This window comes from Aspergillus pseudoviridinutans (assembly GCF_018340605.1).
Source record: "Aspergillus pseudoviridinutans IFM 55266 DNA, scaffold_1, whole genome shotgun sequence".
Taxonomy (NCBI): Eukaryota; Fungi; Ascomycota; class Eurotiomycetes; order Eurotiales; family Aspergillaceae; genus Aspergillus; species Aspergillus pseudoviridinutans.
Genome location: NW_025091281.1, coordinates 4,763,074 through 4,786,236, shown reverse-complemented (window position 1 = coordinate 4,786,236; position 23,163 = coordinate 4,763,074). Strand labels below are relative to the sequence as shown.

The window sequence follows — 23,163 nt, the reverse complement described above, 5'->3', positions numbered from 1 at the left end:
TTACTCGGGATTGTACTATTTGGGTATAAATAGTTGGAGATGTGCTGGTGCCTTTCTCCACCCGCATTTAGAGGTTACCCCTCTCCAACAGAAATATTGACATCTGTGCATCAATAAAGACGAATTATTCTTGACTCAGTTCAATTGCCCCATCTTTGATCTTCAATATGTCTGAAGTAGCAACTATCACCGACCCTGATCATCCGAATAAGTTTCATATTGCAGCTGGGCTGTCTAGCCTCAGCACGGGAGGCTTGGGGGCCTCACCAGAACCAACATCGCAGACGCAGAAGGTGAAGCTGGTTTTACTACAGCCTCTAGCCAACCCTGATATGCTTGCAACCTGCCGTAATGCAGGTTCTCGCGTCACTCGCAGAGCCACCGGTCTTTCTCGTGGCAGTTCCACTCGCGAGTTTTCTGGATATCGGCCCCTCAGTAAGGACAGGCAACAATGAAAGTCCCGCCCTTTTCTCACTTGATATTTGATCTCACTCTACCAAAGGCGAATGAAGGGCGCAATGTCTCCTTTCAGAAGGTATACTAGGACATTGGCATGCCCCTAGGCGACACCCTCTGTGTCCAGGCAGGGGACGTTATGAATCTGGTCGTCACTATCGCCACCGAGACGAGGATACGGGCCATGGGTAACGTGTGTTTCGAGGTTGTCTATGATGAGGCTGAGGGGGTAGCGCCCAGGGTATTGACCCGTCTAGGCAAGCAGCTTCTTGCACTTCGGCTGTTTCCTGGAAAGAAAGATGGGGACAGGGTGAATGGTCTCTGATACAGTTGGTTACTGATACTTCCTTACAAGCGGGCTCGTCGACAGCCGCGGAAATGGTATGAATCTTGCACCTGGGAATATCAGCGCTTTTTTGACATCATTATCATGGTCCAGCATTCTTGTCTATATCCGCGCAGGTCAAGGCGCGTGTTGCTGCAGCCGCCTGGACATGATCTGTTATTGATGACTGAGAACACTATCTAGCTATCTATGTATTCTTGTCCATTCGTACATGTACCACCACTCTTTCCTTTATGCTACCTCCACTGAGCATATCCACACCTAGTATCTGCGGAATGCGATACGAAAAGCGCAGGCCGTCAGGAACATCATCCCGGCCGTTACAGACCAGAGCACCACAAGTAAAGGATCCCTAGCCAGAGGCGACAAAGCCATCCCTAGCAGATATCCTACTCCGGCGGTGCTGATATAGCACGCCTGCAGAATCGACTTCATGCTCTTTGGGGCATGCGAATACGTGTACTCTGATCCAGTCGGCCAGCAAAACACCTCGGCCAGCGCGATGATCACGAAAGTCGGCAGCTGAAGCAGGACATGCACTTGGTTAGGGATGCGGCCGCCCGACGCAGCGCATGACAGTGGATGGGAGTAGCAGGGACCGGAGCGATAGATGATTGCCTGTACAACTGCAGAATACGCCATGGCCATTGACATGATGAAGAATCCCAGACTGATGCGGTTGACGGGGCTGAAGTGGATTTTGTGTCGTCGGAGGAATGGATAGAGCTGTTTTTGGACAAGCACACCAAAGATCACGTAGGCGATCGGGTTCGATGACTTGATAAGGTCATTGGGGATCCCGTGAGTTTCCATCTGTCCGGCTTGTGAGATGGAGACTTGAGCACCTTGTCCCATGCATACCCAGAAAATGGGCCATCCAATGCTGCTGTCGTTAGCAGCTATAATTCGAAGGAAACAGGGATTGGTGAGGAGTACCAGATTTTGAATGCAGAGAGCGCTCCTCGAAGCTCAGAAATAAATTCCTTATCCCATGGCACCACTCGCTTGTGCTTCTCTAACTGGTACTCTGGCCGAGCAGCGTCCAGGCTGAATCCACCGCGGGCAGCATACCATAGACAGCGTGCTGCACGGGGAAGAACAGACCCTTGTGGGACAGGATGCACTGTCAAATCCCAGGATCAGCAATTATTCACATTAAGTGACAGATGACAATCCTCTGTCTGTCATACCGAACTTTGGTCTCGCTAAATGGACAATCACCACGGCAAGTACCACGGCACACAGGTCCAGCAGATACGCAGACCAGAAGCCAATATACTTCTCCATCAAGGTGGTAGCAATGCTTCCAAGTGAACCGACATTCACCATCCTAGAATGACGAGCCATGGCAGTCAGTAAGATAGTCATCCATCTCTGACACTATTAGTTCTTCGTACCAATAGTAAACATTGTAGATGTACTGGATGGTCAGTTCGCGACTTTCTACCACCCGCTGGCCGTTCTTTCCGATTCTTATCCGCATCGTGTGCTCTGTATATTGGTCCGCTGAAGAAGCAGTGAGCGTCATTCTCTCCGAAACTCTCCGAACTGGTGAACGTAACGCCGAGCAACTTACCAACAAAAGGCTGGACTGAAGCCTGAACACCTCCAAGTCCCACAGCAATTAGAATACTTCCCAGAATAAACCCTATAAGAGCAACGCCGCTTTTCATCTCCGAGGGAAATGAAGTGCCCAACAAGATTGCAGATCCCAGAGCGTAGATTCTGCAACTCAAGCGGTTAGAACACTTCTGAACAAGCAGGAACCAGACCCAGCAATACCCAGTGAAGATCTGCAAAGCCTTATATCTTCCTAAACGTCCGTCGACCAGGATTGACGCTGGCAATGGCAACAGATTCACCACAACCGTGAAAGCCAAATTAACCGTGGTAGCGCGAGACTTCCCTAACCCCATCGCGCCGGGTATGAGGTCCCCTGGGCTATTCTGGAGATAGTTTTCTATAGAATCCAATACCAAGAGTCAGATCTCCCCATAACTTTAGAATTAAAACAACTTCTGCACTTACGGAAGAGACTCTGTGTGCCATAGTACCCAAACCGCTCTGCCATTGCAATCGTTGCAGCAAGCCAAACCCGCGCTGGCACTCTTGCTGCGACATGTTCTAGCTCCCGGACTTCGTCTTCAGTCGCTGCTTCGCTGTCTGGCGCTGTGGACAATGGAGCAATGTATGCTGCTTGTCCTTTTTCAGCTTGGTCCTCTTTGGCTGAAGCGTCCATTCTCATATGCCCTTGTTGGTAGAATGAGGGACGGATTGTCAAGGACTGATCGTGTGTGTTATTTTTTGAAAAATTCCTTTCCCTACTATTCCCCTTTAAATATGTTATCTCATGCCTGGAAATGTCCGGAATAAAATCGGCGTTGGACGGAGTTCGGGATAGCCTTCAATGGTCAATGTCATCTGTCTGTGACTAGGCATACCGGTTTACGGACTAACGCATCGGTATAGTATAGTGCAAGTCTGATTGCAAGGTGCAATCCTAGAGGTAAAGTACGATACAAAAATGGCATCGTACCGTGTCATGGATGAGTGCGCCTTCTTGCACAAACTAGCACTCTACTCTCATAGCAGTCCTGATTGCAAGCTGAAAGCCTTGGAGTTGTAGGGAGTAAAGAAGGCGCATTATATCGTATACCCCTCAGCAGCAAGCATCGGGTATCTGCATTAAACTAGTTATATCGAAACCCATAACTACTGCAAATCAAGTCATAAACCGCTGTTCGGATCCGTTAAGTTACGACAACCAACTAGATATCCCGAGTATCGCTGTCAACAATAATAATGCTGCAATGAACTAGCTGTCTACAGGCCTGCCTCTTATATCCTCATTAGGAGACAAAAACGGCATTAGTTGATACTCTGATGCCTCCAGTTGTGATTAAGATAAACTTGCCCCGCCAACCCCGCAACTCGCCTATTCCACGAGCCGCCTTCGTTTCTAGGCGCTCTGCTCAGGATTGAATGAGGCTGTGATTTCACATTTCAGCCGCTCCTGAAGTATTCTAAAATGGCTTTCACTCTTGATGCAGCCAGGGAAGCGGATGCTCCTCGCATCGCTGATATTCACATGGCGGCATTTCACACCAATGGCATGCTCCTGGCCCAGTTTCCCACGCCGGCCGTGCGAAAGGGGCTATGGACGTCGCTAGTGAACAAAGCCATCAAAGAGATTCGAGACCCGCAATGGGAGGTACTGGTGGTTAGACAGGATCATGATCGAGTTGTCAGCTTTGCCAAATGGTGTCTTCCTGTTTCTGAATCGACGCTATATGAAGAAGAGCCATGGCTATGGCCTGAAGGCACCAATATGGCTACTTTGAACGCTTGGACAGAGAAGGTCGAACAGGCAGCGGACGAAATAATGGGGAGAACACCATGCTATCGTACGTTCTGTGCGACCACGTTATCTGATAGACGTCTGCTTACGCTGTCCAGGCCTGAGCTTTATTGCGACTGACCCATCTTATGCCCGGCGTGGGGCAGGGTCCATGTTGGTCAACTGGGGAATTGAACGCAGCAGGAAAGAGAATCTTCCTATTGCCTTGGAAAGCACACTTGACGCTGTACCATTCTACCAGAGGCTTGGATTCCAAGTTGAGGCGCATATCTCCATGCCACTGGAAGGCGTCGTCAAGGATGGTGAAACCGTGCTGTACGAGGAAGAATGTCTTGTATTTAGACCTAAGACACAGACTCTAGGTTTATAATCCAAACACCCATACAAAGTGAATTAATTAGCACCAGCCGTATTTCTCATTCAGAAGCCAATTGAGCGAATCTGGCTTGCCTCTCCCTTCTTCATACCATTGCAGACAGGGTATGCTGTCTTGGATCCAATGCTTGCGCTGAAACGGAATACCTGATAATTGGATTGCCCTCTCCAGGGCGTGCGACGGATTCCAGAGCGTGATCTTGTGCAGATCCCATTCTGCCGCTTCTTTTTGAGCAGCTCGTAAAACCTCTCTCACACTCGTATTCCACTCATTTGATGTCAATTGCCAGATGCGAAGATTCTCCTCGTCCGTGGACTGGCTGAGATGAAGATCGGGAGATGTGGAGTCTGGGAGCACTTGCTCCTTAAATTGAGCAGTAACATCGGCCACTGCAAGCGGACTCATCTTGATCTTACCTTTTTTACAATATCAAAGAGTATGTGAATGAATCTCAATATGCATTCTATCAAACCCCCTGTGGCATGGGTTCGACCCAATGAAACAACTAAAATGCTCGGCGGTTAGAGCGCTTCCCTCGTTGGTTGATGTGTATCAAGAGGAAAATGATTGGCACGAGTAACTCGAAACGGTGACTTGCAATGCGGTCCAAGCCCTTTTTTGCTTATTTTAGTATCGCGCAGCCATGGCGACCCCAATCATTTGGTGCATGGCTCTGTGCCTATCTCCTCTTGCCAGCCGTCGGCCTGCCCCTCCACGGATCTTGCTATCCTTGTGAGCCACGCACTTCCTTCTGCTCTCAGCCGTTGGCATAGTGCACATTCTTCGGGCCAGGGGCATCAAATTTGCCGCGCCATTTACGAGTCAGCCGCTGCGGTTGTGTTAGGTCTTCCCATGTCCTACGGCCAGGTTTCTGACTCCTGCAAAGCATCGCGCATGTCTTCACCCTTTGAGCAGCTGGATCGTCCTTGCCGGAACTACAGTATCTAACGTCCAACTCGAAGAATCGGTCGTAATGTAGCAAAAGGATGGACCCGATTACCACTATCGGACTCCTTGGCTCAATAGCCAACCTCATCGCCATCAGCGGAGAGACGATTCAGCTGGTGAGAAGCTTCAAGGATGGCGAGCGCGAGCTAGCAGATTTATCCAACCACCTATCACTTTTTGAAGAAAACCTCAAAGGCTTTGACCGGATCTTCCGAAGTCGTCGGGTTGTCCACCAGATCTCTGTGGAAACGGTGAAGAATGGCATTGACGAGAGTTACGCGACGCTGAAGGACTTGCAGAAGCGACTTCAGCAGATCGCCAGGTCAGAGAGCTCAACTATCAGACGCATGAGATGGGTTCAGCACAAGTCAAGCCTCGAGAGAATCGATGGCCGCGTCAAGGGCCAGTGTGCAATGCTGCATAGCTTAGTTTCGGTCGCTCAAATGTTCGTCATCTGAGCCGCCAAATAGGATTCGGTATACTAACTCATATGCTCTCAGGGAAATAATGTTAGCTATGTGTGGGCAAAATCCCCAGCTTCTCGAGATCTGCTCCAACGTTGCAGAGGAGATGACGAGAGACACGATTGACCGGCGTGATCTTCCTCTGCTTCGCACACCTACCGACCCTACACCGACAGTCGACTGCCGGCCAGCCGCATACCAGGAAGAGAATATAAGAGCGGTTGGGAGAAACTCTGTATCGTCGGGGGATTCGTCAGACAGCTCATTACTGGCACCTGGAGCGTGGAATATGCCTCGACGGAACTCTTCGTCGACTGGGTCAAGCATCGGCAGCTCAACAGTATCACCAGCGACATCCATATTCTCGAGTCTCAATGAGTCAGCCTCGTCAATCACTGTCCCAGATCAAGATGAAATCATACAAAAGCCGAGTCTTGTAGGCGCCAATAGAACTAGGAGTGCCGAGGCAGACGCCCTGGTAATTCGCCGCGCCTGTCGATTTGACTGCTACTGCCGATGCCACAAACAAAGCATTGAGGTTTCCAACGACCTATTCTCCAAGTTCAACTCGAGCATTTTCAAGCAATCGAAAGCTTCACGGACAGAATGCTCTGAGCCAGACTGTGCGGGCGCAACACCGTCGCAGACCCGAGTCTTACCATCCGCTTTTTTCCATCGGGCCGTTTCACGTTTGGCTTCGATGCAAGGAGTTAGGATCAGGTACAATCTCAACACATATCGAATGGTGCCAGAAGGATCTGATGCAATGCGATACGTCAAACATGGCAACTTGGACAAGCTGAAGATGACCATCTCATCCAGGGAGGCCACACCCTGGGATACGGCCCCTGATGGATGGTCTCTCTTACATGTACGCCCCTCCTCTCTCTTACTTTTTTCAGAGATTTAATGCTAACATTAGTAGACCGCGGTCTATGCAAGACAGTTACCGACCGTAAAATATCTCTGCGACATCGGCGTGGACACTGAAGTCGCAGACCTTGGAGCTAGGTCTGCCAACCCAATCATTGCAGATGATGGTACACAAACTGACACAAGAAAGAAAACCGGTCGACCTAGCAATTCTCAAGTCACTAACCGCAGACGCAACCGAAGTCGAGAAAGAGATCGTGCGCATATTCGCCAAAGACGACGACTATCTCGCAGACTTTGAATTCACCCCCATCCACATCGCTGTTCTGGATCTCTACGACGCCAGCGACCCGGAGCGACCGAAGCTGGAGGACCTGATTGAATTCGTGGATAATGCGAACAATGCTCCGCCGGGTACAAACTGGGCACGATGGAAGACCAGATACCAAAAACGATCACCGTTGTATGCTGCCATCACCGAGCAGTTCCGCGTGTCCGCCTTGGAAAGCGACAGCGCGCGCAAAGTGATCCATAATCTCCTCGACCAGAAGGACCGAAAATTCCACTGGACTCCCCTGCATTGGGCTGCAGTGACCAATCGTGCCGACAAGATGAGGATTCTAGTCGAACATGGAGCCGATCCCTTCATCCAGTCCAACCTGAATGCGAATGTCATCCATGCAGCGGTCGAGTCGAATGCGTTGCAGAGTTTGGCCTACGCACTCGAGATGAGCAGATGCTATCCGGAGCAGTTGAGCATCAATCAGCCAAATGTCTGGGGAGAGTCACCGCTGATGATGGCCGCGCAGGGGTGTTTAGTGGATTGCGTCCGGTTATTGCTGGCCGAGGGAGCTGATCGCGCAGTAAGACAGGAGAATCAACAGGTTGCGCTTCATTACGCAGGATTATCTTCTCGAGGAGAAAGCAGACGGCAGACAGTTGCCTTGCTTTGCCAGAACGGCGGACAAGACTACTTGCATATCAACGCGCAGGACGAGGATGGACGGCCACCACTGTTTGACCTTCTGGATGATGCGATATGCGTGGAGGAGCTGATACGCAACGGTGCCGATCTGAACATACAGGACAGAACAGGGAAGAATGTATACCATCATGTATGTGTACAGGACGAGAGCGAGTCTCTCAGGACCCTCATACGGCTATGCCCGAACACCGCCTTGTTGAAGCAAAAAGACCAGGACGGGAACACTCCGCTCATCGAAGCACTGCAACACGGAAGTACGAGGAGTGCAACGATTCTTCTCGACTCTGACGACGTTGGCGATGTGTACGGAGGAGATGGATGGGCAGCAGTTCACTATGCAACCAAAGTTGGAGATCCGCGGCTGTTAGAGAAGGTGCTACAGCATTCAAGCTACAGGAAAGGAATGAGAACTAGCGATGGAAAAACTGCCCAAGTAATTGCGATGGAGTGTGGGACATGGTGTGGACAAGTAAAGGAACTCCTGAGGAAGTATAACTCGCTCGCATGAGGCTACAATGTGACATGATATCCGGTAGATATTCCGATGTAAGTCTAGTGCAATCTCCACTACGTCATGCCCTTGGGCTCGAGGACAAAAGTATGAGAGAGGAGAACAAGGAAGCACAGATGTAGAGAGAGAAAATCTAAAGAGACAGACAGATGCCTTATGAATGCTTGATTAGCAAGGCGCCAATGTCAAACAGCTGTGAATCATCACCGGCTCAAGGCTTCCACCCCTGCTCCAGAACCTCTCGGACCGTGCGCGCCTTCATATTTGGGAAGCGGCTGTTAAGCGTGTCTTCCTCAGGCAGATTGAAATCGCCTACAGCTGTCCAGAAACCAAACACAGCAAGGATGTGTTGGAGCATCTCCTTGGGCAGGAATGGATAGATGGACGGATGCGATGGAAGCTCCGTAACCTGGGAGTTCTTTAACATCTCTTCGTTGTCGTAAGTGATGTTGAACTTGACGCCTGAGACGCAACCATAGCGTAAGCACTAAGCAAACCACCAAAATGATTGCATGGGTACGAACCTTTAATCTCTTCCGCAATAGCAACGAAATCATTCCACGTCTTTTTGTCGCCGATAATGATGCTTCGCTCTGGCCAGTCTGCGTGACCAACAAGAGCAGCCACAAAATTGGCCACGTCGAACGTATGGGTGAACACCACGGGAGTATCGCCCGAGCCGGGAATAGTAGCTGCATTATTTGCCATGTCGACGGCGAACACAAATGGTTGGAGGTAGCTCGTTACCTTGGGCAGTCCATAATAGTCCAAGAAGAAGCCATTGGAGACTAACGTGTACTCCAGGCTGGTGGATCGCAACTTCTGCGCTGCAGCCAACTTGCCCTTCACAGTCGGGAAAAGGGCTGCATGCCTAGGCCAGTGCTCAGCTTGCAATTCATACAATATTTGCCTTAATTCTTACTCTTCGTTGTAGCAAATGCCATATTCGCTGGGAATGAGTCGTTTAGTGCTCGACGACCGGTCTGCCGCTTCTATGAGATTCAGCTGCGAATTGCTCGTTTCATCATTGGTGAGCGACATTGCAGAGATGACGGTGTCAATCTGATTGTTTTCGAGCAGTTGGGTCAGGGAGTCAACATTGGAATAATCCACCACAAGGAGCGGGACACCGAGTTCTTTTGCCAGATCATCGTTTGCCTACAAGATTCCACTTTTAACAAACGCAGACAGAGATGTTATGTACCGTCCACTGTACCTTTCTCGTGAGAACTGCGACACCGTGGCCTGTGGTATTCTTCAGAGCTTCCACAATTGCCCGGCCGAGCATGCCCGTTCCGCCAGCGACTGCGATGATGGCCATTGTTTTGGAATCGTATTGGAAGAAAATGAAAGGGTTGATTTTTAGTAACTACAAGGACAAGGCAGGTCGCCATTATATAGTTTTGAAAGCACCAACAGCTACTGTCGGGAAATGTTCGATTGCAAGGGTGGGAATATGCTTCTGTAAGCCATGCTTAGGAATAATGGTACTCAGAAGAGAGTTTCCGCATCCGATCCGACGCTAATTCAGCAACCTGAATACTTTCATTGGCTGCAGCCTTGATTTAACCAGAAGTCATCGCAGGAAGATTTCTCAGCCGGATGCAATTTGCTTCCGACAAGGATCTATCCTGTTGTCGCACCAATACTCCGTATCTATCTCGACAAACAATAGGTGGATGTTCACACGGCTTTTTTGGTCCGCGTTGACTGGTTAGTATTCTCACATATTCTATCTTAATGGCCCGCCTTGACTCGAATCAGCGGATTGTAACAGTCAGTTACCAGCTGTCTATCGGGATTGTTTGCCGGCATGGGGTCTTCAGCAAAGGACCAGGATTCGCCACTTACACAAAGAGGTAGAAGAATCACCAACGTAAGAGAATCTTGTTCACGATTGTGATGCTTCTTAACAGCTTGCGGTAGGCATGTCTACGATGTCAGCAGAAAAAGAAACGATGTGACGGCAACATTCCTCAGTGTACTTCGTGTGCAGAGCGCCATTTGACTTGTATCTACCAGGGAGTGAGACGGAGAGGTCGAGGGAAAACGTCAGTTAATATCTTGAGACCAGCTTTTGTCATCTACTAATTCTACTCCAGAAAAGCCTATTTAGAGAGGCTCGAGGCTCGAGTTACGGAATTAGAGGCTTCTGCGCGCCGTCCAGCAAATGTTCCTGTGGGGTTGGCGAACAATACCACGGCGTGCGCAGAGGAACAGCTGGCACAGCCGGCCTCGGAAACATGCGAGAACAGGGCCGAGTCCACTTTGTCGGATGCGGGGAATTCATCCACCACTGCCTCCAACACTGAACGGAGGCACGAGCCGAATTCTAATGAGTCAGAAGCAAGGTTCCCTGAGCCATCGATAATATCGGATGGTCATGAGAGGAAAAAATCCGCTCTCAGGGAGAAATTGTTCAGAATGTTTCCGGAGCAAAATGCGAGAAAGCTCAGGTTAGAAGCAAACCGCGGCCCTTTCACCAGCTCGGTCTTTATCCAACTCCCTCCAAAATCCCAGCTCCAATCCATGTTTGAGGCGGCCTTTACTGAGGCCAATCACGTTCTACCGCTATTTGATGTCCCTGTCCTAACGGACCTTCTGGAACAACACTATTCAGACCCTACTGTTCCACCAGGGAAGCACGCTGGACGCTGGGCCATGTTGAATGCTACGATAGCAGTCGCGATTCAGTTACGGACCGCCAGGGGCTCGCATAGCGAGATGACGGAACTGTCATGGCACTTCTTCAAGAACGCATTCAGCATGTATTCGGTCATTGCTCTACGAGCGGCAGACGTTTTGGGCCTAGAAGCGCTTCTTGCCATGGCTATATATATGCAGGGATCGAGTGATGTGCGAACAACCTCCGTTCTCGTGTGTGCGGCCGCACGTCTATCATTGACGTTTGGATTACACCGAAGGGAATTCTACTTGGTCCTTGACCCTGCAACCACTAACCGCCATAAGAGGGCCTTCTGGATTGCATATATACTCGACAAGAGCATATCTGTAAAGACAGGGCTGCCCTCTGTATTTGATGACGATGCGATAAATATCGACTACCCAGATCTGATTATGTCTGCGTCTCCAGCGGATGGAGACGTCCCGGGAAGTAGCATGTCAGCCTCCGGTTTTCGATTGAAGGCTGAACTAGCGATGATTGAATTCAACGTCGAGAAAAGGCTCTACTCCGGATCCGCTAGTAGGCAGAATGTACATCAGCTTCTGGAGCTTGTGGCCGAGGTTGACCATCAACTGGAGATTTGGAAAGCGAAGCTTCCGTGGAGTTGTCAACCTGATCGTATTGTCTGGTCAACAGAGCCAACAATCAGGGAGCCTATCATTTTATTACATTTTGCTTACTATTGCACCCTCAGTGAGATTCATGGCTTTGCAGCACACCTTAACCAGGAAGGCGATATTAGTGCAATGCGACAGATCCAGTCGTCAAGGATCATTCAGGCATCGACAGCCTCCCAAATAATCCATATACTGCAATACTTGCCTTGTGAGCAACCTGGACAACTCTGGTACGTATATCCTTTCGGTGTACAAAAGGTCATCCTTCTGATTGCCTCCTAGGCATATTCTATGCTATCCTATATCTGCCTGCATCACTCTGGTAGCGGTAGTGCTTGAGAACCCTACAGATGCACAAGCACATTCCCACGCACGATACATTCGTCATCTCGTCGAATTTCTGACAAAGGTCCAACAAGACAAAGTCCTCGACGTACAATTATTACTGGATTTATGCTCCGAATTTGAAAGACTAGCGCTTCTTGCCATTTCAAAAGCAGCCGATGGCACGGAGGCTTCGACTTCACCAAGCGTTAGTATTGCCTCAGGTCTTCAAGGATATGGGCAGGCAAGTTACAATGACAATCAAGATGAGCAAAAAGTTCTTTTATTAACTGCCGCGCAGAAAATTTTATCTTATGCCAACGGGAGAACTAGTAGTATGCAGCTTGCACACGGGCTTATGGGCAACATACCCAACCTATGTTCCATTGCTGCTAGGACCTTTTCTGGTCTAATGCCTAAACTGCAGATATCTCCATCTGCAAGCCTACTTGCGCCATCGTCATTAAATCCAGAAACGTACGGATTCACTTTCATGTAGATTCGGATGACCGGTCTATGCAGTTCTGACTACGTCAACTAAGTGGCTAAAAGCTCCTCGATACGTACACGGGAACTTAATGTATTCCTGACAATTCCGTTGGACTTGAATTCGAAATTCACCACACAAAGGTGCTCATAGTGGCTCCGAACAGCTCCCAGGATTGCGTCATCTCACCCTTGTCGTTACCAGCCGATCCAGAACCAACTAGGAAGGGCATGAAATGCTCTGCTTTGCCAGCGGGGTGTGCCTCATAGCTTTGAGGAAATTGCCGCCACCTTCTCAGTATGGTGGACCTCTTGTCTGCATCCGAAATTGCAGCAACACGCTCAAGCTCGGTTTCGAATTCTTGCGTTGACCCATCCACCTTTCCATTCCCCATTCTTTCTGGGAGTGCCTCGAAGACCTTTTCCAAATGGTGATATGAGGAACCGCTGAACAAGAACACATAACCTTCATCTCTGAATCTCTCCAGGGCAGCACCATATCTGATATTCTTCTCTGCCTCAGACTCATCTGATTCTCCCTTGAGTATGCTCATCTGGATGACAGGTAAATCTGCTTGTGGCCGCATGACAATCAAAGGCACAAACACCCCATGGTCCCATCCTCTTTCAGTGTTCAATATTGGCTGGAATCCAGCAGCCTGTAAAGTACTAGCGATCCGAGCTGCTAAATCAGGATCTCCTGGCCCATCGTATCGATATTCGAATGCCTCCTGTGGAAGACCTGGGGTGCCAGCATAGTCGTAGTAGATCTGTGGATTGGGCGCTGCAGATATATGAGGGTGCGACGTCTCCCAATGAGCAGTAAACACGATGATGCCGCGGGCATTGTCAAGAATGTGGGCATGGGATTGCAAAATATCGATCAGCGGTCGTTGGTGGTCATTCCCCATTAGCACGTAGGGGCCAGACCCATGGGAAAAGAACATAGCACGCGCCCTTTTGGAGCCATCCATCGCGTTAATTCGAACAGAGATGGAGTATGGAAAACAAATCGGATTCGCAAGTACTGTGTGCTTGGATCTTAGATAACTTTAAATGGTACCATCATCGGATACAAGAGCTTCCGAGTTTCAAGCAAAGAAGACGCTGGAAAGCTGCAGTTTGCGTGCACAAAAATTCCATAGTCTTCTTTGTCGGGGACAACATTTCCGATTGTGAGCGTGGGCAATTTGCTTCCGCAAAGCAGTTGCTTAGAAATAATGGCGCCAATGACCGAGACTCAGATGGTTCATCAACAGAAATAACGTGATTGGCTGCGCAAGTCATTCAGGGATGATCGCCTCCACAGTCCCGACGTAAGTTCTGTAACCATGGGTCCTCGGGTTAGTTAAACTCAACATGAGGATTTGTCAGTCGGATGCAATTTGCATCCGGGGTACGGATAGAAGTTCGGGGCCGTCTTCTATACGTACCCAGGTAAATCCCAGGAGCTGGACTTTCTAAAACTTCGCTCACGGCTCATCCTGGTTTCTCTCAAGCGTACCGAAAATAATCATTCAAATTGGTGCGCATCCAATCGCTACCCCAACAAGTGATACAACCTCTGAGGATGGCAGTACATATACTAGTTATTGGAGCTACTGGTGAGGCCTTTCTGTTGCAAACGATGTCTTGAGGTTGACTTTCTCAACTTGTGATAGGGCCATCGGGCTTAGAATTCTGCAAGGCCGCACTGTTGCAAGGGCACACATTAACCCTTTATGTGCGAAGCCCAGCGAAGCTTCCTGACGAGATACGCAACAGTGCAAATGTCTCAGTGGTGAAAGGCACTCTGGAAGATATTGCTAGTTTCCGGCGCGCGGCAACTTCTGGTCCTACAATCTTTGTCTCCTTTGCAGGACCCGTATCAAAGTCGAAAGGAACGGTACGTCAAAGAACCAGGTCACTCTGTCACCTTTTGAATATACATGTTGACGGAATGGTTAAGCCTGTGACCGATGCTATGAAGCACATATTTCCTATTCTGGTGGAGAGTCACTACGAGAGGGCCATGGTTCTTGGCACATGCTCATATCCCGCACCACTAGACAAAGGCGGTCTCAAGTGGAAAGCATCGGTTATTCTTGTCAAGATTATAGGCGGGTCTGCTTATGACGAGTTCAGGGGCCTCGGTGAGTTTGTAGCGTCTCAAGACGTCTCGCAACTCAAGTGGACTTTGTTCCGAGTGCCGTTTTTAACCAATGGGCCCAATGCACCTGTCACGGCTTCATATACAGGCACTGGAGACGATGGTATGTTCTTATCTAGAAAGAGTTTGGCGACTTGGGTATTGGACCATATAACCGGGGACTCTGAATGGGTTGGCAAGGCGCCTGTACTGTCTAATTGAGCAGAAAATGACATTACTGTATATACCTGTACTTTGTTTTCGGTTTACTGAAATTCAATGGATAATTAAAATGCCGTAGCTTAAAATGCAGAGGTCAAGCTTATGATTTGAGGGTCTCTCTTTATCAGGATATATGAACTGATATGGGAGCCGAGATATTATGGGCTATCCTGACCATCGAAATACACCTAGCTCCCGCTTTCGAGACAGATCGTCATCCAATAGAACTTACGTACCCAGTAGGAATCTGCCCGAAGTTCTTTGGATGACTAATATATCTGATATCCTCAGGGCGCGGAAAAGCGGATGGTACGGCTCAACCAATGGAATAATAACAGGCCGGAATCGCTAGATGCCCCTTTCCTAACAGTTCTGTAGTTATGGGCACAGCTACTGACTAATCCTCCGTCGTTGTGCGAGAGTTAGTTCGGGATACAGCTTTCAAACCATGGCCTTTCTTTCCTACCGAAGCATTGCAGAATCGCCATCAATCGCCGCCTTCGCGTCGTCGAACTTGTCGATAGTTAAAACCGATCTCCCTTGTCCCTAATAGTGCGCTGCCATGGTCAATCCTTGGACCAGCGACAAGTCGCGCCAGAAAAGCTGCAATGCTTGTGTCCGCAGCAAACGGCGCTGCGACAAGCGAACTCCGCAGTGCACTCGTTGCGCTGAGAGAGGCTTACCCTGTCTTTACCATAAGAACCCCGCGGCATCTGGTTTGGACAACTCTACCCCACACACCGTGGATGTCGACTTTGAAGATCTCATCATCGCACCTGATGAGTCGTCCATAGTGCTTGGCGCCGAGTTTGAATTTGACAACCCCTCAATACGTGGGCCTCCTCCGATCCAAGAGCTGCTCGCCTCCAGTGCTACTGGCGCGGACAACTCTCAAATGCCGCTAGTCGGCCCAACACCCTCATTTGACCTGTCCTTTTTTAACTTCGACAACCTCACGAATTATATGACAGACATACCCCAAGGCTTTGACATGCAGCCGTGGCACGCCCTAGCGAACCAGGACCAGACGAGTATGACAGCGATATCCAGGGTCTCCAGCTCGCCGCTGCACGCTAATCACCGATTTCCCATAGATGAAAGCCGCGATGTTTCTGTAAGTTAATTCCTATCCTCGTGAATTGCGCAGTCCGTCGTTATGCTTGATATTGCCTGCTGTGCCACCTGTCCTACGCCAACTTGATAGGGCAATTCTATCTCAACATTGGAGATCACCTTCGTCACCATCGAAGCACTATTATGACTTATCCTACGCAACTGTGAGCCCTATCTAGTGCTCGGCATGGCTCACCATTAGTGGAACAGGAAGACTTCCAACCTTGGAGGCTCTACCAGTCCGATTCCAAGATCGGCTTCATGACCAAGTCAATCAAGGAGATACCTAGTGTCTTTGTCCGCACAAAGGAGACGCCTTTCCTCCACCGCCACCTCTATCGTCAAAACACTCCACGCTCTATAATCACCCTGTATGCCGCAGTGTCTGCATATGTCGCTCATAACGACAGCAATCGTGGCTGGGCCCTGCGTGTCCTCTCCGAGGGAGTCGATGATCTCCTGGCGGTGTACAAGGAAGTTGCACACAGTAACCGTCCCGAGATGACACAATCACACGAGTCGACAACCACTACGGCAGCACATCCTCAGGCTCAGGGCCTGGCTGATGTAGGGAGCGGTGCGGCAAATACAGTATATGAAAAGCTAGCGAACACGCAGGCTCTCTGGATGTACCAGGTTTTGAGGGTGTTCGATGGGGATATCGGGCTCCGCGCCCAGGCAGAGCGGGATATGACTATTCTGGAAGCATGGCTCCTCGATCTCGAACAGTGCACAGACAACTTGGCAGAGATGTGTCTCCTGGAAGAAGCCGAGGTGAGGCAGAGGGCCCCCAAGTCGTGGGAGGTACGTTTTCTAGCGCCACTTATCTGCTTTTTTTAATGGCCACCTCGACTGATTTGAATATGCATGCCTCCAGAGTTGGACCGTCAACGAGTCCCTCCGACGCACCATCCTCATGGGCTACTCATTTATCGCCTTCTATGCACTCCTCAAGTGGTCAGGTTCCAAGAACACCGACATGCCTGACCCAGGACACTTTGTACGCGTGCACCGATGGACGGCATCTGGCTCCCTCTGGAGAGCTGACAGCAGCCCCGCCTTTTTCCTCGCGTGGCATCGACAACGGCAGACATTTGTGCAGAACTTTTTTATCGAGGACTTTGCCAAGGTGGCTAAGCCTGTGGATGTCGATCCCCTCTCATGGATCATGCTTGCTGCGTGAGTGTCATACCCGTCCTCTTCCAGCAGTTTCCAAGCTCTTCAGGTCATGCCTTGCTAACTGGTCTTGTTCGCGTGAAGGTTTGTAGGTGTTGCGAAGATGGAACAATTTATTATCGGGGATGGTGCATCCTATCTTCATCCATCTACCACGTCATCTCTGTGACAGATTTAGGTTCCCTTTTGCAGATCCAAAGGCTCATCCACTAGAAGTCTAGCCCTCGTATCTAGCAGTGGTAGGAGGGGACCTAATAGGGAGGCTTGAGACGCATGTCGATGATGGAAAAGGATGGATATAGGCTCCCTGCCCCCTTTACTCATATTGGGCAGGATGTCCCGGGGCCCTCTGCGCCGAGGATATGGTGCTAAGCGGAGAGGTTGATATATGTGTCACACAGGCTAACTAGTCTGCTTATCATAGTTATAGCCTCATTAAAGAGTCTATGAAGGTATATAGGAGTGTTTCCTCCTTGTCTACCCTTAGGAAGATAAGGATTAGTCTTATATTAAATCAATTTATTAGATTGCAGCTCTGTAACCAGGAGCTCATTACCAATCCTTACCTAGTTGACAGGCTTATCTACGCTGCTAAGTAGATCTTTTACAAAGCCAAACATGGACTCCAGAGTGGATGTCCAAAGTGCGGTCACCAGGGGTGCTGGGTGACTGTATTTAGTATGGGGCGATGTGCATTCCATGCACGACACTATACTAGTACATTATGCTTAATACATGGATGTCGTCATGCTGCTGAACTGCCCGACTTTCTTGAGAGTAGGCCAACGCCTTTCCAGTGCATCCACCATGTATACACCAGCAGCGTGATAAAGGTCAACGGAAGACTGACAGCCCAAAAAATCCAGAATCGATCAGAGACAACTTTGGTACTGTTCGACGACTGACCAGCTTGCCAATTAAACATTGGAGAAGAGAAGAGCGTCTGTCAGCATCAGTAAGTATCCTACTAGGTGCCTGCACATAACTTACGGTAACAAATGTTGCCGGCAGAAAAACCATTGTCAAAAAGGCAATGCCTAGCATTGAACTACTATCCTTCTTGGTGTCTGCTGCGATGAGTTTCGAATCATCGGCCACTTTCTTCGAATCTTCGGCTACCTTCTGGGACTCTGTAGCTATCTTTTGGCTCACATGGCTCTCTTTAACGTTCGTAAAGTTGGAAAGCTAATGGGAGGCTGTCAGTGTCTTCATAAAGTTAGATTACGCCAATACTTACCACAAAAAGTTGGGCCGAGCATCTAGCCTTGAGGTCATCGGCCCTAAGTAACATGTGAGATATGCGGCTAGTGAGGTACTGACAATGCTCTGTGATCATGGTGGAATCACGATTTATGCTTAGATACCAGTCTGTTTCAGGTGTCTGCGGAGTCTCTGGCAGTCCTGCAGGAGCTAATATGGACTGAAGTTTCCCGGATATGTCGCTGATCTTCTCAATAAGCATGGTTAATGATTTTAACCTAAGATGTGGCATCCCTAGTTCCCGCTGGAGATTGTTTGACATCACTGTAAGTTTCGCAAAGGGTAGCGTCAATGGATCAAAACTTGGAGATCCCTCATACGGATTCAACCCAGTTTCTCTTTCGAGGCTTATAACACGTCCATTCAGTTCCTTCATCCAGTGGGTCTCATACAAGTTCGTAAGGATGTCGGCTAGAATCAATGGCACTAGCATTGGATGACCTGCCAAAGCGCTACACTGCCGCAGCATGCATTCAAAGGGTGCAGCTTCATCACTCTCAGGTAGGCCACGGACGATGACATTTGTCAATCGCTCTTTGATATTGTATGATAAAACCAGCGACCAGCTGCTTTTCCTCGTCAGAATCCGCATCACAAAGCCTAAGTATTGAATTAGCAGCATGCTGTGGTTGTGATATGCTGGAGCTGTTTACCTATATTGTTGTCTTCTTGGGAGCTCTCTCCCACAGTAAACTCTGCAAAATGCGAATAGTTATTATGCAGACATGCCCTTGCAAAATGTTTTGGCAACCTTAGGTCATGAAAAAGACGCCGAAAGCGCGACTCTTCGAAGGGGATTTTTGATGTCCGGAAATTCTCGTAGCCAGCACACAGTCCAACCCCACAATCAGCTGGAGACTTCTCTAAATCGCTCTCTGACTCCATGCTTACAAGATTCGTAGTCCTGCTACTGAATCTGCCGGTCTGGCAAACCTGCTGTCCTACCCGAATTGTCAGTTAAGGGAACAAGACTCTCACAAGCTATTACCATGGCTGTCCACTCATCCAATATAACTGCATGAATTTCATTACTCAGTCGGATCTCTGGCTCTCGCCCACCCTTTTGAGCTGTTAGTCTCATCAAAATCATGTACCCGCTTTTTGTAATACCGTAAATATCCACACTTCATAGCTTGTGTTCTTGCGAGGGGCGAAGATGAGAGCCTTCTTTTCCAGGACTTCTTCAAAATTATCAAACATTTTCAGTCGCCTGTTGCGTTCCATCAAACTTGCTGAGCAGCACTCAGAGTCATTCGGTATGCGTGTATTAAGGGCTTCAGTATGTAACGAGGAAAGCAATCAGTATTTAAAACAGCATTTGTCATAAGTCACCAGATTCTACTATGGTGGATGCTGTGTTGGCATCATTTAGTCATTAACACGTCAGTGCCAAGCAGTTATAACAATGTCCAGTTCCACCACATCTAAATCCACAAAGGCTAGCAGCCGACCAACGGAAGAAGTTCTCTTCCTACTCCCCCGCCTTCGGATGCCTACTTGTCCGGAGAGTGCCCATCTGATCTCACACTAGCTCCCAACGCTTAACACTCTTTCTTGGTGCCACTTCCGGGTCTAAGCTATATTATACTTAGGATGATAAAGGGTAATTCATAACCAATATGGAACAGAATTATACTGGATTTGCGATATATCGTCTGTTTTGTCGTTCCTTGGTTTTAAATCAGGCAAACTATAAATAAGAGGTATGCATAAAGAATTTGGCAACGTGTTCTCTTAACTCTCTAAAGAAGCTTTAGAATAGGCCCTAGTAGCTTCTTACTTCTTACTACCCTACTACATGCACTACTCAGCCTTCGGTCCTTTTTCTCCACGCCTAATTAGTCCCAGTGTGCTGCTGATCAGTGGGTCTGTTGGTAAGGGTCCGTCCATCCCCATCAATTTTATTTACAGCCCTAAAGAGAAAGTCGAAGTAAGTTTTGGTTTCAAGGGCCTTTTTTTGACTTTTGGATCAGATCAGGCCACTCGTAGATATAGAGGGTAATAACCATTTTGCCGCACCTTTTTAGACCTAGATTGCTAGCCTAGTGTCTCCAAGATACTTTTAACTTTCCTTAATTACTTGTGAGAACCTCGCGCTGGGCTGCAAAAGGTTAACCACTGAGGCAAACGACCTACTAATGGTCAATCATGCGCAGATTCTAGTATATACCGACGTACGATCTGGCAGAACCCATTCTAAAGCGGTGGAATTTGATTTCGCAACTGTTGGTCACTTCGTGCGACGTGGAGCAAAGGTATACTTCACGACACGATTTGGACGAAAGCCCGAAAGGCAAAGGAGTCACTACGAGACATGTACCCAGGAATTGACCCGAAAAATATCGATTGGCTGCCGTTGGACTGCCGATGAGCTGAAAAGGAGGGAGGGAAAGGTGGATATTCTAAGTATGTCCAGAGGACTTCGTCCCGCGTGTGTTCGTCGTTTCCTGACATCTACCTACAAGTTAATAATGTGGCAGCCTCCACGTCATCCACTGAGCTGGTGGCTGGTGGGTGGGAAATGCATATGGCGGCTACGTAGGTCTACGACACACTCAGTGACTCAGATCAAGATCGGAACAATTTTGACATCCTTAGCCATGCGGGTCCCCTCCTTTTCGTCAACCGTGTCTTGCCGCTTCTCAAGAGTTCTCCTAAGGCAAAGGACGGTATCTTGCTCATCCGATGTCTCACTAGCTTTATCAGCCGATAGTTGATCGAAACGGCATCTCCAAGGAGCAATACTCACCCATTTTTTGCGTACAGCAGAACGTGACTGCGGCCAAATTTGTACTGGTTCGGGGAGACTGCGGATGGACCATGCGTCTATGGGTTCTATAATTCCGCGCCGTGGCGACATAATCCCCGTAGGTAGAGGACATTAACATGGTTGCTAAGTTCATGGCTAGGTGCCCCAAGTTGATCCAGGGAAAGGTCGTACGAGATCGGTAGCGTATTCGCCAAGTTCCGCCAATTTTCGTTGATAAGGTAACTAGCGTTGGGTGAATGCCCCATTGATTCAGACGAAAGCGAGAGAGTTGCGAGGACAAGGGCCGCATTGAGAGTGTAGGCCTCCAAAATCGCGCATATAGTTCTTACTGGGATCCGGCGGAGGCTTTGCGGAGTTTCATGTGCGTTGCGGATTTTGATGTGTTTTTGATATTATTGCGGAGTTGGCACAGGTGACGGACCATGCTAAGGTTTGTAGTGGGTCTATCACCATCTTTGTTAACAGAAGTGGCGGGAACAGATGCGCCGTTATAGGGTTGGTTCTAACAAGTGTAAGAAAGGGAGTGTGAAACTCATAAATAGAGCTTCTTTCACTCTGAGATGTGCATGGTCTGCTTATAGACTTGTACCCTAACTATATATCTCCTTAAATTTCAGACTCCAGAGTCTCTATTCGAGTTCTTAACCTCAACCTGTTAAAACAACCATGTCTTCCACTACCACGTTGCCACCAGGCTTCGCCTTCACCCAGACAGTTCACAATGCTCCCTATCCTGCCATTGCGCCGTCCCGGCCCGAGCTCTCGCAGGCAGGGAAGACTGTGCTCATCACGGGCGGCCACACGGGCATAGTTTATGCCATCGCGCGGGCTTTCGCCCAGGCCCGCGCAAAAAGACTTGTCATCATCGGCCGGCGGGACAACTTGGTTGCCTCCGCCGCGGCGCACGCCGCGGCACGCCTCGCATCCGAGTTTTCCTCCACTCAGACAGTAGGGCTCAGATGCGACATTGCTGACGTGGTGTCCGTTGATAGGCTGTGGAACGGCCTAGCAAACGACAATATTTTTGTCGACGTCGTGGTGCTTAACGCAGCCAGGTTCTCGGCGCAGCCTATTCTCGACCTAGGCAGAGACAAGGTGTGGAAAGAGTACATTACCAATGTGCGGACACACCTTGACTTTACCGAACGGTTGTACAGGCAGCCAAGTGCCAAAGTCCGTCAAAAGGTGAGCGCAGACCGCTGTATATATTCAGACAACTTGGTGCTGACGAGGGCGGGCAGGTACTGATCAATTTGGCTTCTCTTGCGATCCACGAGAGTAAACTCACCGGCCAGCACCCAAGCTATGCAGCCACTAAGAGTGCGGGGACAATGCTAGTGCAGCAGATCGCTAAGGACGTCCTTCCGGAAGAGCTCCAGATAGTGAGCTACCATCCTGGCGGTGTCTTCACAGAACTGGCAGAACTCGCGGGTTTCAAGAAGGATGACCCTCGATGGGATGATGGTAAGTAGCATACACCACTTTGAAGGTCAGTTGAACGTATGCAGAGAACGCTGACATCGATGCAGAAAATTTACCAGGGCAGTTTGCTGTGTGGGCTGCGTCTCCAGAGGCAGGGTTCTTGCATGGGAGGTTTGTATGGGCAAAGTAGGATGTGACAGAACTGCTCAACGGGCCCCTAAGAAAACGTATTGATGAGGATGACTCCTTTCTCAAGGTGGGTGTTGTGGGGATTGAAGAATGGGAGCAGACACAGAGGTCTCTTTGAGTCGAACGCATATATGCACATGATGGATGAGCTCTATAAGGCTAAGTTGTGCTTTATACCATAAAAAATTGAAATTCAAATAGTGTGATTTCATCGCAGATCGGAGAAGTACTTCCGGTCCATTTGTCAATCTTCATAATGGAGGTGCCGGCTTGACCTGCCTTCTTTTGTTATAGATTGTGCGAAAAAGATATCTTCTTTAAGTAGTAGATCCCCTTACTCAGCTCTCTCAGATCAAAATCGACCAGCACCTGGCGTGCTGACAGCAAGACCTGGACAACAGGAGTCCGCTGAAATTTCGCCATGTAGCCAAAACAATCTATGGTGGCAAGGAA

General features: G+C 49.1%; 12 protein-coding genes across 12 annotated transcripts; 7 read left to right on the top strand and 5 right to left on the bottom strand.

Annotated features, from left to right (window-relative positions):
* Nucleotides 1-167: 167 nt before the first annotated feature.
* Nucleotides 168-781, top strand: Asppvi_001662 (uncharacterized protein; the record flags this gene model as incomplete). Its single annotated transcript, XM_043297955.1, has 2 exons — nucleotides 168-435; nucleotides 564-781. The coding sequence occupies 2 exons, from the start codon at nucleotides 168-170 to the stop codon at nucleotides 779-781; spliced, it is 486 nt and encodes a 161-aa protein (XP_043153890.1).
* A 282-nt stretch (nucleotides 782-1,063) lies between these two features.
* Nucleotides 1,064-3,041, bottom strand: Asppvi_001661 (putative PTR family peptide transporter; the record flags this gene model as incomplete). Its single annotated transcript, XM_043297954.1, has 7 exons — nucleotides 1,064-1,685; nucleotides 1,739-1,925; nucleotides 1,993-2,132; nucleotides 2,200-2,308; nucleotides 2,379-2,527; nucleotides 2,585-2,762; nucleotides 2,831-3,041. 7 exons carry the CDS (start codon nucleotides 3,039-3,041, stop codon nucleotides 1,064-1,066), a joined length of 1,596 nt encoding a protein of 531 aa, XP_043153889.1.
* A 789-nt stretch (nucleotides 3,042-3,830) lies between these two features.
* Asppvi_001660 (GNAT family N-acetyltransferase) lies at nucleotides 3,831-4,530 on the top strand (the record flags this gene model as incomplete). The annotated part of the gene is made up of 2 exons (XM_043297953.1): nucleotides 3,831-4,206; nucleotides 4,259-4,530. 2 exons carry the CDS (start codon nucleotides 3,831-3,833, stop codon nucleotides 4,528-4,530), a joined length of 648 nt encoding a protein of 215 aa, XP_043153888.1.
* A 27-nt stretch (nucleotides 4,531-4,557) lies between these two features.
* Asppvi_001659 (uncharacterized protein) lies at nucleotides 4,558-4,941 on the bottom strand (the record flags this gene model as incomplete). Its single annotated transcript, XM_043297952.1, has 1 exon — nucleotides 4,558-4,941. The coding sequence occupies one exon, from the start codon at nucleotides 4,939-4,941 to the stop codon at nucleotides 4,558-4,560; it is 384 nt and encodes a 127-aa protein (XP_043153887.1).
* Nucleotides 4,942-5,522: 581 nt separating this feature from the next.
* Nucleotides 5,523-8,314, top strand: Asppvi_001658 (uncharacterized protein; the record flags this gene model as incomplete). The annotated part of the gene is made up of 4 exons (XM_043297951.1): nucleotides 5,523-5,929; nucleotides 5,985-6,819; nucleotides 6,874-6,959; nucleotides 7,012-8,314. The coding sequence occupies 4 exons, from the start codon at nucleotides 5,523-5,525 to the stop codon at nucleotides 8,312-8,314; spliced, it is 2,631 nt and encodes an 876-aa protein (XP_043153886.1).
* A 214-nt stretch (nucleotides 8,315-8,528) lies between these two features.
* Asppvi_001657 (uncharacterized protein) lies at nucleotides 8,529-9,638 on the bottom strand (the record flags this gene model as incomplete). The annotated part of the gene is made up of 4 exons (XM_043297950.1): nucleotides 8,529-8,779; nucleotides 8,842-9,188; nucleotides 9,240-9,475; nucleotides 9,534-9,638. The coding sequence occupies 4 exons, from the start codon at nucleotides 9,636-9,638 to the stop codon at nucleotides 8,529-8,531; spliced, it is 939 nt and encodes a 312-aa protein (XP_043153885.1).
* A 1,103-nt stretch (nucleotides 9,639-10,741) lies between these two features.
* Asppvi_001656 (fungal specific transcription factor domain-containing protein) lies at nucleotides 10,742-11,902 on the top strand (the record flags this gene model as incomplete). The annotated part of the gene is made up of 1 exon (XM_043297949.1): nucleotides 10,742-11,902. One exon carries the CDS (start codon nucleotides 10,742-10,744, stop codon nucleotides 11,900-11,902), a length of 1,161 nt encoding a protein of 386 aa, XP_043153884.1.
* A 659-nt stretch (nucleotides 11,903-12,561) lies between these two features.
* On the bottom strand, nucleotides 12,562-13,404 carry Asppvi_001655 (DODA-type extradiol aromatic ring-opening family dioxygenase; the record flags this gene model as incomplete). Its single annotated transcript, XM_043297948.1, has 1 exon — nucleotides 12,562-13,404. One exon carries the CDS (start codon nucleotides 13,402-13,404, stop codon nucleotides 12,562-12,564), a length of 843 nt encoding a protein of 280 aa, XP_043153883.1.
* Nucleotides 13,405-14,000: 596 nt separating this feature from the next.
* On the top strand, nucleotides 14,001-14,746 carry Asppvi_001654 (NAD(P)-dependent oxidoreductase; the record flags this gene model as incomplete). The annotated part of the gene is made up of 4 exons (XM_043297947.1): nucleotides 14,001-14,034; nucleotides 14,092-14,315; nucleotides 14,379-14,682; nucleotides 14,703-14,746. 4 exons carry the CDS (start codon nucleotides 14,001-14,003, stop codon nucleotides 14,744-14,746), a joined length of 606 nt encoding a protein of 201 aa, XP_043153882.1.
* Nucleotides 14,747-15,342: 596 nt separating this feature from the next.
* Asppvi_001653 (Zn(II)2Cys6 transcription factor domain-containing protein) lies at nucleotides 15,343-17,076 on the top strand (the record flags this gene model as incomplete). Its single annotated transcript, XM_043297946.1, has 3 exons — nucleotides 15,343-15,894; nucleotides 16,104-16,697; nucleotides 16,771-17,076. 3 exons carry the CDS (start codon nucleotides 15,343-15,345, stop codon nucleotides 17,074-17,076), a joined length of 1,452 nt encoding a protein of 483 aa, XP_043153881.1.
* A 910-nt stretch (nucleotides 17,077-17,986) lies between these two features.
* Nucleotides 17,987-18,531, bottom strand: Asppvi_001652 (uncharacterized protein; the record flags this gene model as incomplete). Its single annotated transcript, XM_043297945.1, has 3 exons — nucleotides 17,987-18,012; nucleotides 18,122-18,254; nucleotides 18,307-18,531. 3 exons carry the CDS (start codon nucleotides 18,529-18,531, stop codon nucleotides 17,987-17,989), a joined length of 384 nt encoding a protein of 127 aa, XP_043153880.1.
* Nucleotides 18,532-21,765: 3,234 nt separating this feature from the next.
* On the top strand, nucleotides 21,766-22,828 carry Asppvi_001651 (SDR family oxidoreductase; the record flags this gene model as incomplete). The annotated part of the gene is made up of 4 exons (XM_043297944.1): nucleotides 21,766-22,284; nucleotides 22,341-22,563; nucleotides 22,629-22,692; nucleotides 22,744-22,828. The coding sequence occupies 4 exons, from the start codon at nucleotides 21,766-21,768 to the stop codon at nucleotides 22,826-22,828; spliced, it is 891 nt and encodes a 296-aa protein (XP_043153879.1).
* Between the last annotated feature and the right edge of the window lie 335 nt (nucleotides 22,829-23,163).